We start from the raw sequence: 11,988 nt of genomic DNA, 5'->3' as shown, positions 1-11,988 counted from the left end.
ATCTTCTCTACTTTCCTCAGGCTTATCCAGTGAATGTTTTCAAATGTCAAGCCTCCTAGTTTTTTAGCTGAATTTTTAAGACTTTCTATTAATGTATCTCTAGCACTGTACCTAGATGCTCACTCATTCTGATACCCTATTAATATATTAAGAAAAAAATTCTGTCATCTTTCCTCCAACATTAAAAAAATATATTGGCTTCTACTCCTCTGTCAAAATAAATTTTTAACCTCTAAAATTAAAATTATATTTACTGAACAGCTACAATGTACCTACAGTATTGTTGTTAGTACTTTGTATGCTCTATTTCTAATAGACAATCTTGTAAACTAAGTATTATCCCATTTTACAGGTGAGAAAACTGTGGACAAAGAGGCTAAATTGCTAGTACAAGATCACTAAGCTAATAAACTTTCTGGAGCCATGTTTTGAGCACAGGCTTACCTGATTTCTGAGCCAAGGTTTGTTTCACTCTCTTCCTTGCCCCTCTAAGCAACCACAAGGGTATCCCCTCAGAATCTTTTCAAGGTGGATATATGTCCTACTTTGTTTAGGGCCAAATGATAGTGACATTTAACATTTCTTAAAATACTTCCTTTTTCTTGACAATGTGATAAACAATTATATCAAATCAAACAAAAGAAAAGATTAGTGGTTTTAACAAGATACACTAACAGGTGACATATAGACTAGTACCCACAGCCTCAACTTTATGCAACACAGTCTGAAATACAAAAGTGAAAAATATCCATTAACACCAGAAATGGTGGCTGCAAAACTTTTATAATAAAGCTATATAAGCATAAGACCTCAAGACTTTACTTAAAAATGCATCAATTTGTCTTGTTCGTGTAATTATTAAAGCTTTTTTGTATATAAATTCCTGTCACAGAGGATGGAAAGAAACAAGCCAGAAGAGGAACAGGGAAAAGTTGTTAAATGCAGTTCCAATGACAGCGATTAGCTTCACCTAGAGGGATGGAATGACAGCAACAGCAAGCTGACCCAAAGAAGCTGACAAAAATAATCATCCACTACAATAATATTAATAACTATAATATTATACAGAGGAAGGGTTAAGTTATTTAAGGTTATTAAGATTAGATTATTATTCCTTATTTAAGAGGGATGCACAGAATATATTTTCAAAAGAATTTCATCAAAATGGATTACTGTATATTGATTCTTGAATGGTTAAATTGGAAAAACCAGTTATGCAGAGCACTTTAGCCCCTAACTACTCCACGAGTTTACTGCTCTCTATGTATTTATGTGAGTATATTAACATAGTATTTACGCAGAATAACAAGTGAGCTACATTTGACACCATTTTAGCTTTGTAAAGATCTTTTAAACAATAAGAAACACTTATTTTAGGAAAATTAGTAGCACACTTACAGCACGGTTTAAACCTTGAAGATTAGGAGTAAGCACAGGATATCGAACTCCTGGATATTGATGAATGCCTTTCATGACTTCAGTGTGATCAGCCATCTTAAATACAGAATAGTTATATATAAATATGTAACTTTGAATAGTCTATCAAGTACAGTTTTAGTTTTTCAGGAAAGTTATCATTACACATGTAATTACATTCTATAAATTTGTGTTTGAAATGAAACTATGCCAGTGTAGTTAAAGATAACTAGTTTTCAATGCCAGAAATACATAATACCTAGATCTGGGTTTAACTTATTCACATAACAGGATCTGGTTAAATGAATGATTACCAATAGTCAGGAATTCTAAACTCTACTATTTTCACTTGACTCATCTTTATTCTCTTCCTTTAATTTCATGACCCAAGCCTCAAACACCCCTGAGACTGAGGAGAGTTTGAAAGGCAATATGCTATGCATTTATCATCCACATGAAATTTTATGTCCAAATAATTTTCGGTGTATGAAATTTTACAATATTTAGCAAAACATAAATTACTCATCTCTGTTAAAATCATTTAACAAGGCTGATATCCTAGTCTATTATTTGGTTAGCATAGATGTTTTAGTTGATAGTCATAATGCTCTATGCAGTACTATCATCAGATTACTATTTGTTCTCAATGCAAACAAATGAGTACAATGGAGTACACAAAAGAAAAATTTAACTCATCCTACCAAGACTTTATTTTCCATATTTTCTATATTTTGTATAAATCTATAAAAATTCAACTTTGAATTAAAATATCAAAATCACTAGTTTGGCACAGAGTACATAATTTAGCCTCCTGGAGCAATAACTGATAATCAAATCCCATAATCATCACACAAAGAAATTACCATTGACATAACCATGATCTCTGCACACTTAAGAATGATAAGTTATGACATGAATAAAAACATAAGAAATAATATATAAACAATAAAAGTTATACAAAATGAGCATTGATAAAACTGCATGTAATACCATACACCAAACCAAAATTTGTATCTTCAACATAAGAACAGATGAGGGAAGACTTGTATTTTATCTATACATTTTGGCTTATTACAATAAACATATATTGTTTTAATTTAAAAATGAAATAATAGTATATGTATCAAAGTATAAATGCTTTTCTTAATATAACCACTAATGTTTGAAAATTATGAAATATATTTACTCTTATTGGTTCACTGGTCTTGACTCTCAGTTAAATTCCAATAGAATTTAATACTTTTAATAAATATAATTTGAATTAAATTTTAAAATAGATTTTAAATTCAAGATTGAATATTTAAGATGTAAAAAGTACCTCCCACTGACTGCTATTATGCCTTACTGACATTTAAGCTTTCATCTTTCATTCAATCCAAACATTTATTTCTATGTAAAATGTGATTCTCCCTCACTTATTTCTTAGGGATCACATGCACATAGGGATCATATCCACACACAGCTGCATCCTTTACAAAGCCTATCCACTGTAGTTATCTGCATTACATGAAAGCTGTCTTATTTAATTTTAAGTCTATTTGACTTTAATCTAGATGTTCATTGAGCACTTACTTTATCTAAAGCCCTATGCAAGGCCCTGTGGGGAATATAAATGCAGGAAAGTAAGGTCTTTGGACTGAATCATTTGCAATATAGTTGGAGAGATAAAACACATGCACATGGAAAGTTAACCCAAAGGAATATACTGGTTGTAAATGAGTGCACAGGTTGTCAGAGGTCAGAGAGGAATAAGGTTGTTAGGTCTCTGTGATCTTTGACTATGGATGGCATATTAATATTTCCCAAAATATAGCCACCATATTTCCAACCTCATGCTATTCCATAATCTCGCCAATCCCCATTGAGAGGAAAACTGTTTACCCTCCACTTGAACCTGGAAGGCTTGTGATTGCACCAACAAATAGAATATAGCAGAAATAATACGATAAGTCCTGAAGCAAGGTTTTAAAAAAGGATACAACTTCCATGTATGGCTTTCTCTTTGGGGGAGCCACTGTAGGGAAATCAGTTGACATACTGTGAGAAAAAGTAGCTTATGCAGAGAGTCCATACGAAGAGGCCCACATGGAAAGACATGTGAAGAGAAACTAAAGCTCCCCCAGCCAACAGCCAGCATTACCCCTAAATCTGTGATTGAAGAAGGCTTTAGATGACTTTGACCTCCAGCGTGTGAGGTACCCAGATGAGGGCCCAGACATTGTGGACAAGACTACCTGTACCCTGATCAAATTTCAACCCTCAGGTTTTGTGAGCACAGCAAATGTTGATTTATACCACTAAGTTCTTAGGTAATTCATTACATAGCCATAAAAGCCAAAACAATGAAAAATTGGGAGGCTGAAAAAGAGGGAGGGACAGGTGCAGAGGTAGGAACTCATTTTTCAGCTAGAGAAGATTATCGGTAAATAATCAGAGAATAGATTATAAGTGAGGACGGGGGGCCACACACTGCTATGTTTTTGAGTTAGGTTCACATTATCCTAAAAATTCAGGATTTATTGTGAAGGCAATAGAAAGCCAGGGGGAGTGAGTATCAAATTAGCAGAAGGCTAGGATAAATGCAGTATTTTAGGAAGACTAAGCTGAGAGAGATGTAAAGAGCAGTTTAGAAAGAGATCAGCCATTTTCAGACAATCCTAAGAACCCAGCTAGTGACAAGTTCTGTAGTAGAGAAATGGCGCAAGGAATAGAACTCCAAAAGAAAAATCACAGTGTCCAATAATACAAGGAACATGATTTGCTCAAAAATGTAATCCTCACTATTTTATAACCTTTCAAAAAATATTTAACATTTGTGCCTATTTCAACGCAATTCTTGATTGCATTTCATGAATTTAGCCTTTGAGCTAGAGTGTGGGCTCATTCTGTCTCTAACTCGCTCTCTCTTTCTCTGTCACAGACACATGTACATGGAAACATGCCCATTCAAATTATAATGAAAAGTTTAGAGCACTTATTCCTAATTTCAAGCAGAAAGAAAGGAAAGTTACTACTAGTTTTAAGACACTATAATAAAATCCACAACACTCTTCCAGAGACTAATGTTGATATTATTAATACTTATGTCTAAACATAGTATGTTTAAATATTTATTAGAGACATTTATATTAACATGATAACAGATAGGAATAAAGAGTGCTTCTCTAACCAATACAAAGATTTGGATATAGTAGGCAGTGCATCATAAAACAGCATAAAGGGCATAAAACAAATTTTAATCTTCAAGAAATATAGGTCATGTTGTCCTGTAAGTGATTATTTACCTTTACATGTAATTTAACAACAATCTTAAATCATTATGAAGAAATTTGTATAATGAAACAATGACTTAATAGGTGTTTCAATCTCTAGAACTAGAAAATAAACAGAGATAATAGCAATTAAGTTTCCAGATCATGAAAACTAAACTTTGATAATCAGTAGAGATATCTTAATGAAATTATGATAAATATATTAATTAGAATTCCACAAATCAGTACTTTTTTCTTTAAAAATATCTACAATATAATGAGGTCATTTAAGAAGTAACAGTATTCTGTCTACATTTGGTCAATAAAGACAATTAAGTAAAGAGCTTTAGGAAATCCTGATAGGATATAATTTTATTACAATGAATAAAATAAAAGTTTCCATTAAAAGTATTCATTTAACTCAGGAAGTTCATGTTTACTTCAATCTTGATGTTATTTTAATGTCTAAAGTTTATTATTCAAACAATAACAGAAATATTCCTTTATGGTATTATCTTGACATTTTAACGAAACATTTCTACATCTGTTTTGATTTCATGACTTTTCAAGATCATGAAAATCACCATAATTTGATGGGTAACATACGTCGCCATCATCTGGCCACAGTCTGGGGATGGCAATACCTATGTCTGTTTAGCCAACGAAACAGGCAATACCATGGTAACTTCTTAGGCATCCATATTTTGATATGAATTCAAATCATCAAAATATTTGTGAAAACTTTGCAAGAGTCTTAAAGACATGCAAAGAGTCTCAAGGATTAGAATGTAATGTGTATAGTTAAGAGATTTTATTACATTTGCTACTAACTCTATCATAGAGTGATTAAATCTAGACATCTTGCATTATACATGTGTAGACATCCTACTAACATTTTTCTTTATCTAAATACTATAATCTCTCCTAAATATTCAATGTGTCCTCAACTCACCCAAATTCCCTGATATTGTGGAGTTTCAAGATAATGCATATGAGTATGCAGCTATAAACAATGAGAAAGTGTTTCTCATAAAACTGAGAGGGGAAAATATTAGAAGTTTCAATTACATTTTGCAAATAGACTGTGATATTTATCATTGGGGGATACAAAGATTAATTTTAAAATATCATGAGAACTTAAGAACTGATTTTTATAATTCATTTTAATATTTGAATACTGATTTATTTCAATGTTATATACATTTACTGTATACCCAACACTATGGCAGAGAAAAATAAAGCAGATGTGATCTACATACATTAAATACACAGGCTAGTGGGGAAAGATATATGTGTTTGTGTGTGTATCAAAAATATAATACAAATATCATGTGATCGGAAATTCTATGGAACACAGATAAGGAAGCATTTTCCTTTACAACCTAAGCTAGAATGACAAATATTTAACTAAACCTTGTCTAGGCCAAATGTACATAATTCGGAGGCCTGTTTTTCTTTGGAGGAAAATATTCAGAGTTTAAATGGAGCAAAACTATTCACAAAGATCAACAACTTTCAAAAATATTCATAGAGGAATACTAGATATTCATATATATTTTTTCTATGAAAAATTGAACTTTCTAATGTACTGTTAAAAGAAAAGGTTTAATAAGCCTAAACTTAAAACAAACTTATTTATTAAAATTCTTTGGATAATTCTGGGGTGACATATTTTATATAAATTAATTTTTAAAGTAATATAATTCTTTCATTTTCAAGTTCAATAAAATATAAAGTAAAAATACTTATTACCCTTTGCCTCTCTTCCAACTAATAACTGATAGAGAAAACTGAATAGTCATTGATTAAATTTTGTTCAGTTCCAACTATATGTTTTATGAGATATCCAATAAAGGAAAATAAATATTTATGAGTTATTTTAGGTGAAAGTACATAGGAAACAGAAGTGCTATTCTATAGTCTATTTTTTTAAAGAATTTACTTCTATTAATTTAAAATTTAATCGCTGATTAACATGTTTTTGTTTTTCCAGAACCAATGCAATTACAAAAATTCCAGGTTGTACAGGTCTCTAAATTCCAGAGCTGCATTTAGTATGATTTTTATATGAAAGTCTTTTATACACATTTATGATACACAAAACTGCTACATTTATTATTTTAACTCAACAAGAGATTAGTAACTAACAAGATTCTAAACAATGTGAGAGGAGTTGAGTTTTTTTCTACCACCACAGAAATTACTCTCTGCATCTTTGTGGTTCTGTTGAAGTTGAGATAATTGTACTGTGTGACAGGGTAGAAATATTAAGTTTGAGTTAGAACTGTGTTTTTAAATGGGACAAATGTTTACAGTAAGATCTAAAATTCATGTGAGAAATGAACGTCAGGACACTGAATCTTTACATTGATACCAATAAAGTGATATCTGTACAGTTATATAACTTGACTACCTGTCTTATAACTGGACTTGTAACCTAAATATACGACTCTACTTTTTGTCTTCTTTGTCCTGGTCTAGTCAATATGATCATCAATGAGTGAGCATTACTGGCTGTTCCTTCTTTTACTCCAGTCACTGCTAAAAAGCTCAAATTGTATCCTTCCCCTGCCCTCCAATAAGAGAAATGCATCTGATTTCTTGGCATGGTATACTAAGTAGGAGGAAGCTGAGAACTGCTAGGAAAAAAGAGGACAAGGTGGCCAGAGACTCTAAATAATCTAAATAATAATGTATTTGAGGAGAGATAACATAGGGTTTAAGAGGTATGTTTTGGTGGCAAGATGCTTTTACTGCTCTGGAGCAATGAAGTGTGAAAAAAGAAGACAAAAAGGCAATTATATTAAGTGTTGCTTTATCTATAGGCTGTGTTTCTCATAATAGTCTTCAAGTAACAAACATAAAGGTGAAATACTATTTAATCTGTTTACATTGCTACATTTCTTTATGTGTGAATCCAGGTACAGACTTTGCCACTTCAGAGAGCTCACAATTGCTGCACTTTTCAAGAATGTTAGTATAAATATTTCATATATTTAAAATATATAACATAAAATATAGTTCACAATTGTACCTTCTATTAAAACTGTCACTCTAGGGAAAGCCAAGAATCCATATTCACTATGTATACAATCCCTGGTACTGGAAGTATTTAAATATTTGAGGAGAAACAAGTTTCAAAAGCTATAGAGTCAGAAGCAATAGAAAATTCTTCCAAACATTATATATGTAAAATTGTAAGTGAATGAATCAGTTTTCATCAATATCATATTAAATAAAAACCTTTTTTATAAGAAATATATTCAATATACAGTATATACAATTATAAGTACAACATTTATATATTTATTTTTTTATAAAAATCACAGATAATAGCACATCAAAATTTTTCACTGCGAAGGACATAAAACTATAGTAATTCTTCTAAAACAATGTAAAACAATATAACCCCTAAAGTAATTCTTCTAAAACAATGTACACATCACAAAGTATTATATCTTAGCATGGCATTACCAACAATGGATTATTAAAATGAAATGCTTTCCTAATTTATCAATAATTTAAAAATCTTGATCAATGGTGCAAAAGAAAAGACTGACTCATCTTTCTAGCCTCTCTGTAGAAAATATTATAAAGCACTGTCATGAGAAAGGGGCAAACAAAGAATATGCAGTCATAAATTAGAAAAAAATAAAGACATTAAGATAAAAAGAGAAAAGGGCTATAACTGGTATGGAGGTTGAATCAATAATCAAAAAATTCTGAACAAAAAAAGAACTCCAGACCAGATGACTTCACTAGTAAATTCTACCAATCATTTATAGAAGTCTTAATGCCAATCCTTCTTCAAATCCTTCTAAAAAACTGAATAGGAGAGAATCATTTCAAACTCATTATTTAAGACCAGTATTAAGAGCTGGTCTTATAAAACCCTGACACCAAAAACAGAAAAGACATTAGAGTGAAAGAAAACTAAGGTCAATATTCCTGATGAACAGAAATGCAACTATCACCAACAAAATACAAGCAAACCAAATTCAATGGTAGATTTAAAAGATCATACACCATGACCAAGTGAGATTTATCCCTGGGAGGCAAGAAAGATTAAGTATATAAAAACCAATTAATATGGTACCCCATAATGACAGAATAAAAAAAAAACACATGATCACCTCAATGTCAAAATTTGACAAATAAATGCTTTGTCAAAAAGCATTTGACAAAATTAATACCCTTTCATGATAAAAACTCAAATAGATAGGACTCTCTAAAAACATAATAAAATTACCTCAACGTAATAAAGGCCATATATGGAAAGCTCACAGCTAATATCATACTCGACAGTGAAAAAATATTACCTCTAAGGTCAAGAATAAGATAAGGATGCCCACTCTTGCCAATTCTTCTCAACATAGTATTGGAAGCCCTATCCAGAGCAATTAGGAAAGAAAAAGAAATAAAGGCATTCAAACTGAAAAGAAAAAAGTAAAATTACCTCTGTTCACAAATGGTATGATATTATACAAAGGAACCTCTAAAAATTCTACAAAAAATGTCTCAGAACTAATAAACAAACTCAGTTAAGTTGAAGTATACAAAATCAACATATATATAAATATCAGTTGCATTTCTATACACCAACAATAAACTATCCAAAAAAGAAATTAAGAAAACAATCTAATTTATAATAGCATGAAAAAGAATAAAAAACTTAGTAACAAGCTTAACCAAGGAGGTAAAAGAATTGTACACTGAAAACTATAAAACACTGAAGAAAGAAATTAAAGATACAAATAAACAGAACGGCAACTCATGTTCACGAGCTGGAAGATTTAATACTGTGAAAATGTCTATACTACCCAAAGCAATCTACAAATTCAATGCAATCCCTATCAAAACCCCAACGGCATTTTTTACAGAAATAGAAAAAAAAAAACAATCCTTAAATTTATAAGGCATTACTAAGGAGCCCAAATAGCCTAACCAACCTTAAGAAAGAAGAATAAAGCTGGAGATATCAGACTTCTTGATTTCAAAATATATTACAAAACTACAGTAGTTAAAACAGTATGGTACTGGAGTAAAGACTGACATATAGACCAATGGAATAGAATAGAGAGCCTGGAAATAAACAGATGCTTATAGGCTCAATTTATCTTTGACAAGGATGGAAAGAATATACAATCTGGGAAACTGGGAGTATTTCATGAACAAAGTGTGCTCGGGAAACTAGAGATTCATATGCAAAGAATGAAATCAAATCCTCATATCATACTATATATAAAAATCAACTCAAAATGGATTAAAGACTGTAACATAAGACCTGGAACTGTAAAACTGTTAGAGGACAACATAAGCAAAAAGCTTCATAACATTAATATTGGTAACAATTCCTTGGATATGACACCAAAAGGCATCAACAAAAGAAAAAACAGACAGACAAGTGGGACTACACCAAACTAAAAAGCTTCTGCACATCAAAGGGAACAATTAACAGAGTGAAAAGGCAAATTAAGGACTGAGAGAAAATATCTGCAAATCATATATCCAATAAGGAGTTAATATTCAAAATATATAAGGAATACCTACGATTCAATAGGTAAATAATAATAACAACAACCAAACTAAAAAATGGGCCAATAACTTGAATACACATATCTCCAAGGACATACAGATGGCCAATCACTAAATGAAAAGATGCTTAACATCACTAACTATCAATGAGATGCAAATCAGAACAACAATGACATATCACCTAAGACCCATTAGGATGGCAATTATAAAAACACAAAAGGTAAGTGTTGGTAATGATATAGAGAACATTGAACTCTTGTACACTGTAGGTAGGAGTGTAAAATGGTGCAGTCTCTATAGAAAACAGTATGGAGGTTTCTCAAAAAATGAAAAATAATAATACCATATGTTCTAGGAATATCACTTCTCGGTATTTATCCATGGATTCCCGTGTTTATTGCAGTATTATTCACATATCTGAAATATGGAAACAATCTAAATGTCCATGGATGAATGAACAGATAAAGAAAATGTGGCATATACATACAGTAAAATATTATTCAGCCTTGAAAAGGGAAACACTGCTATGTACAACATGGATTCACCTTGAGTACATTACAGTAAGTGATATAAACCAGTCACGATGGACAGATACTGCATGATTCCAGTTATATGAGGTATTTGAAATACTCAAACACATAAAAGCAGAGAGGAGAATGGTGGTTGTGAGAAAATGGCGGGAAGGGGGGAATGGTGAATTGTTATTCAGTGGGTACAGTTTCAGTTACATAAGATGATTAAGTTCTAGATCTGCTATACAACATTCTGCCTGTTATTAATACTACTGTATTAAACACTTAAAAATTTGTGTAAAGGGTAGATCTCATTAAGTTTTATTACTACAATAAAAAAAGGTAGTATTACAAAGTAACCTCAGACATGTAACTGAATTTTTAAAGTACTTTTCTTTAATTTTGAGATATATGTGAAAGGTGATAACTTTAAAATTTTTACACTTTCATGAGTTTTTTTCTCATTCAATATTAACATTCCTATTTAATTTTGCACATGGTATTATATATTCTTTTTTTCTTAATGAGAGTTCTCCAAATGGATACTGTAAGAACCTGAAGTTCCCCATAAGTGGCTCTCCCATGTCCCCTAGTGATTACCAGTTCTCAGCCAGAGAGAGAGATGGCCCTAAACTGTCCAAATATTAGCAGTTAGCAATGGAACAGCAGTTCAACTGATGAGACACAGGTGCTGGACAGCTACTCTCAAAACTGAATGATCTGTGTCTAGACCAAATCTTGCACCTTACCGAAAACACAGATCCTCGAAGAGGAAGGGGACTGGGCCACACCTAAAGCATGTTCCTTAGAAAACTGCATAGTCCTTAGTTCAAATGTTTGTGCTGAGGTACCTTGAGAGGCAACAAGGTTAAAACTTGACAGTACTTCTGAAGCATCAAAGAGGAAGTAAAGTTATTTTACTTCTATCATTGCTCTTATCAAATTTTGTATAATTTATTTTGATTTTCGTGTCTCTCTCCCTGACTAAACTATTAGCTCCTTGAGGACTCTGCATAAAAGGCGCATTTAATAAATGGTTGTTGAATTAAAATGAAATTTCTCCTCCTTGCCATTTATTCTAGCTTAAATTCTTTTACATTTAATCCACTTTGAATCATGGTTATTTTTCTCCACTGATTCTTCTAAGATTTGATTGTTACTAATGATAGTGATAATGATAAAAGCAAATAATTACTTTATGTCAGTCTATACATTGTTTATATGTATTGAGTTCTTTATGTACATTATTTCTTTAAACATTTTTAAAGCCCAGT

At 31.5% G+C, this 11,988-nt stretch overlaps 1 protein-coding gene across 4 annotated transcripts in view; it reads right to left on the bottom strand.

Annotated features, from left to right (window-relative positions):
• The window catches only part of HMGCLL1 (3-hydroxymethyl-3-methylglutaryl-CoA lyase like 1), a 167,379-nt gene that overhangs the window by 96,166 nt on the left and 59,225 nt on the right, over window positions 1-11,988 (bottom strand). For 2 of the 4 annotated variants that reach the window (XM_011375015.1, XM_011375016.1), the window contains one exon: window positions 1,399-1,494. The exons of the other annotated variants lie outside the window; for them this stretch is intronic. In XM_011375015.1, the coding sequence (XP_011373317.1) occupies window positions 1,399-1,494 (96 nt within the window). The remainder of the gene's footprint in view (window positions 1-1,398; window positions 1,495-11,988) is intronic. 4 annotated transcript variants of the gene reach the window in all.

Source organism: Pteropus vampyrus, unplaced genomic scaffold, assembly GCF_000151845.1.
Source record: "Pteropus vampyrus isolate Shadow unplaced genomic scaffold, Pvam_2.0 Scaffold260, whole genome shotgun sequence".
Classification (NCBI taxonomy): domain Eukaryota; kingdom Metazoa; phylum Chordata; class Mammalia; order Chiroptera; family Pteropodidae; genus Pteropus; species Pteropus vampyrus.
This window is presented reverse-complemented; position numbering and strand designations above follow the sequence as displayed.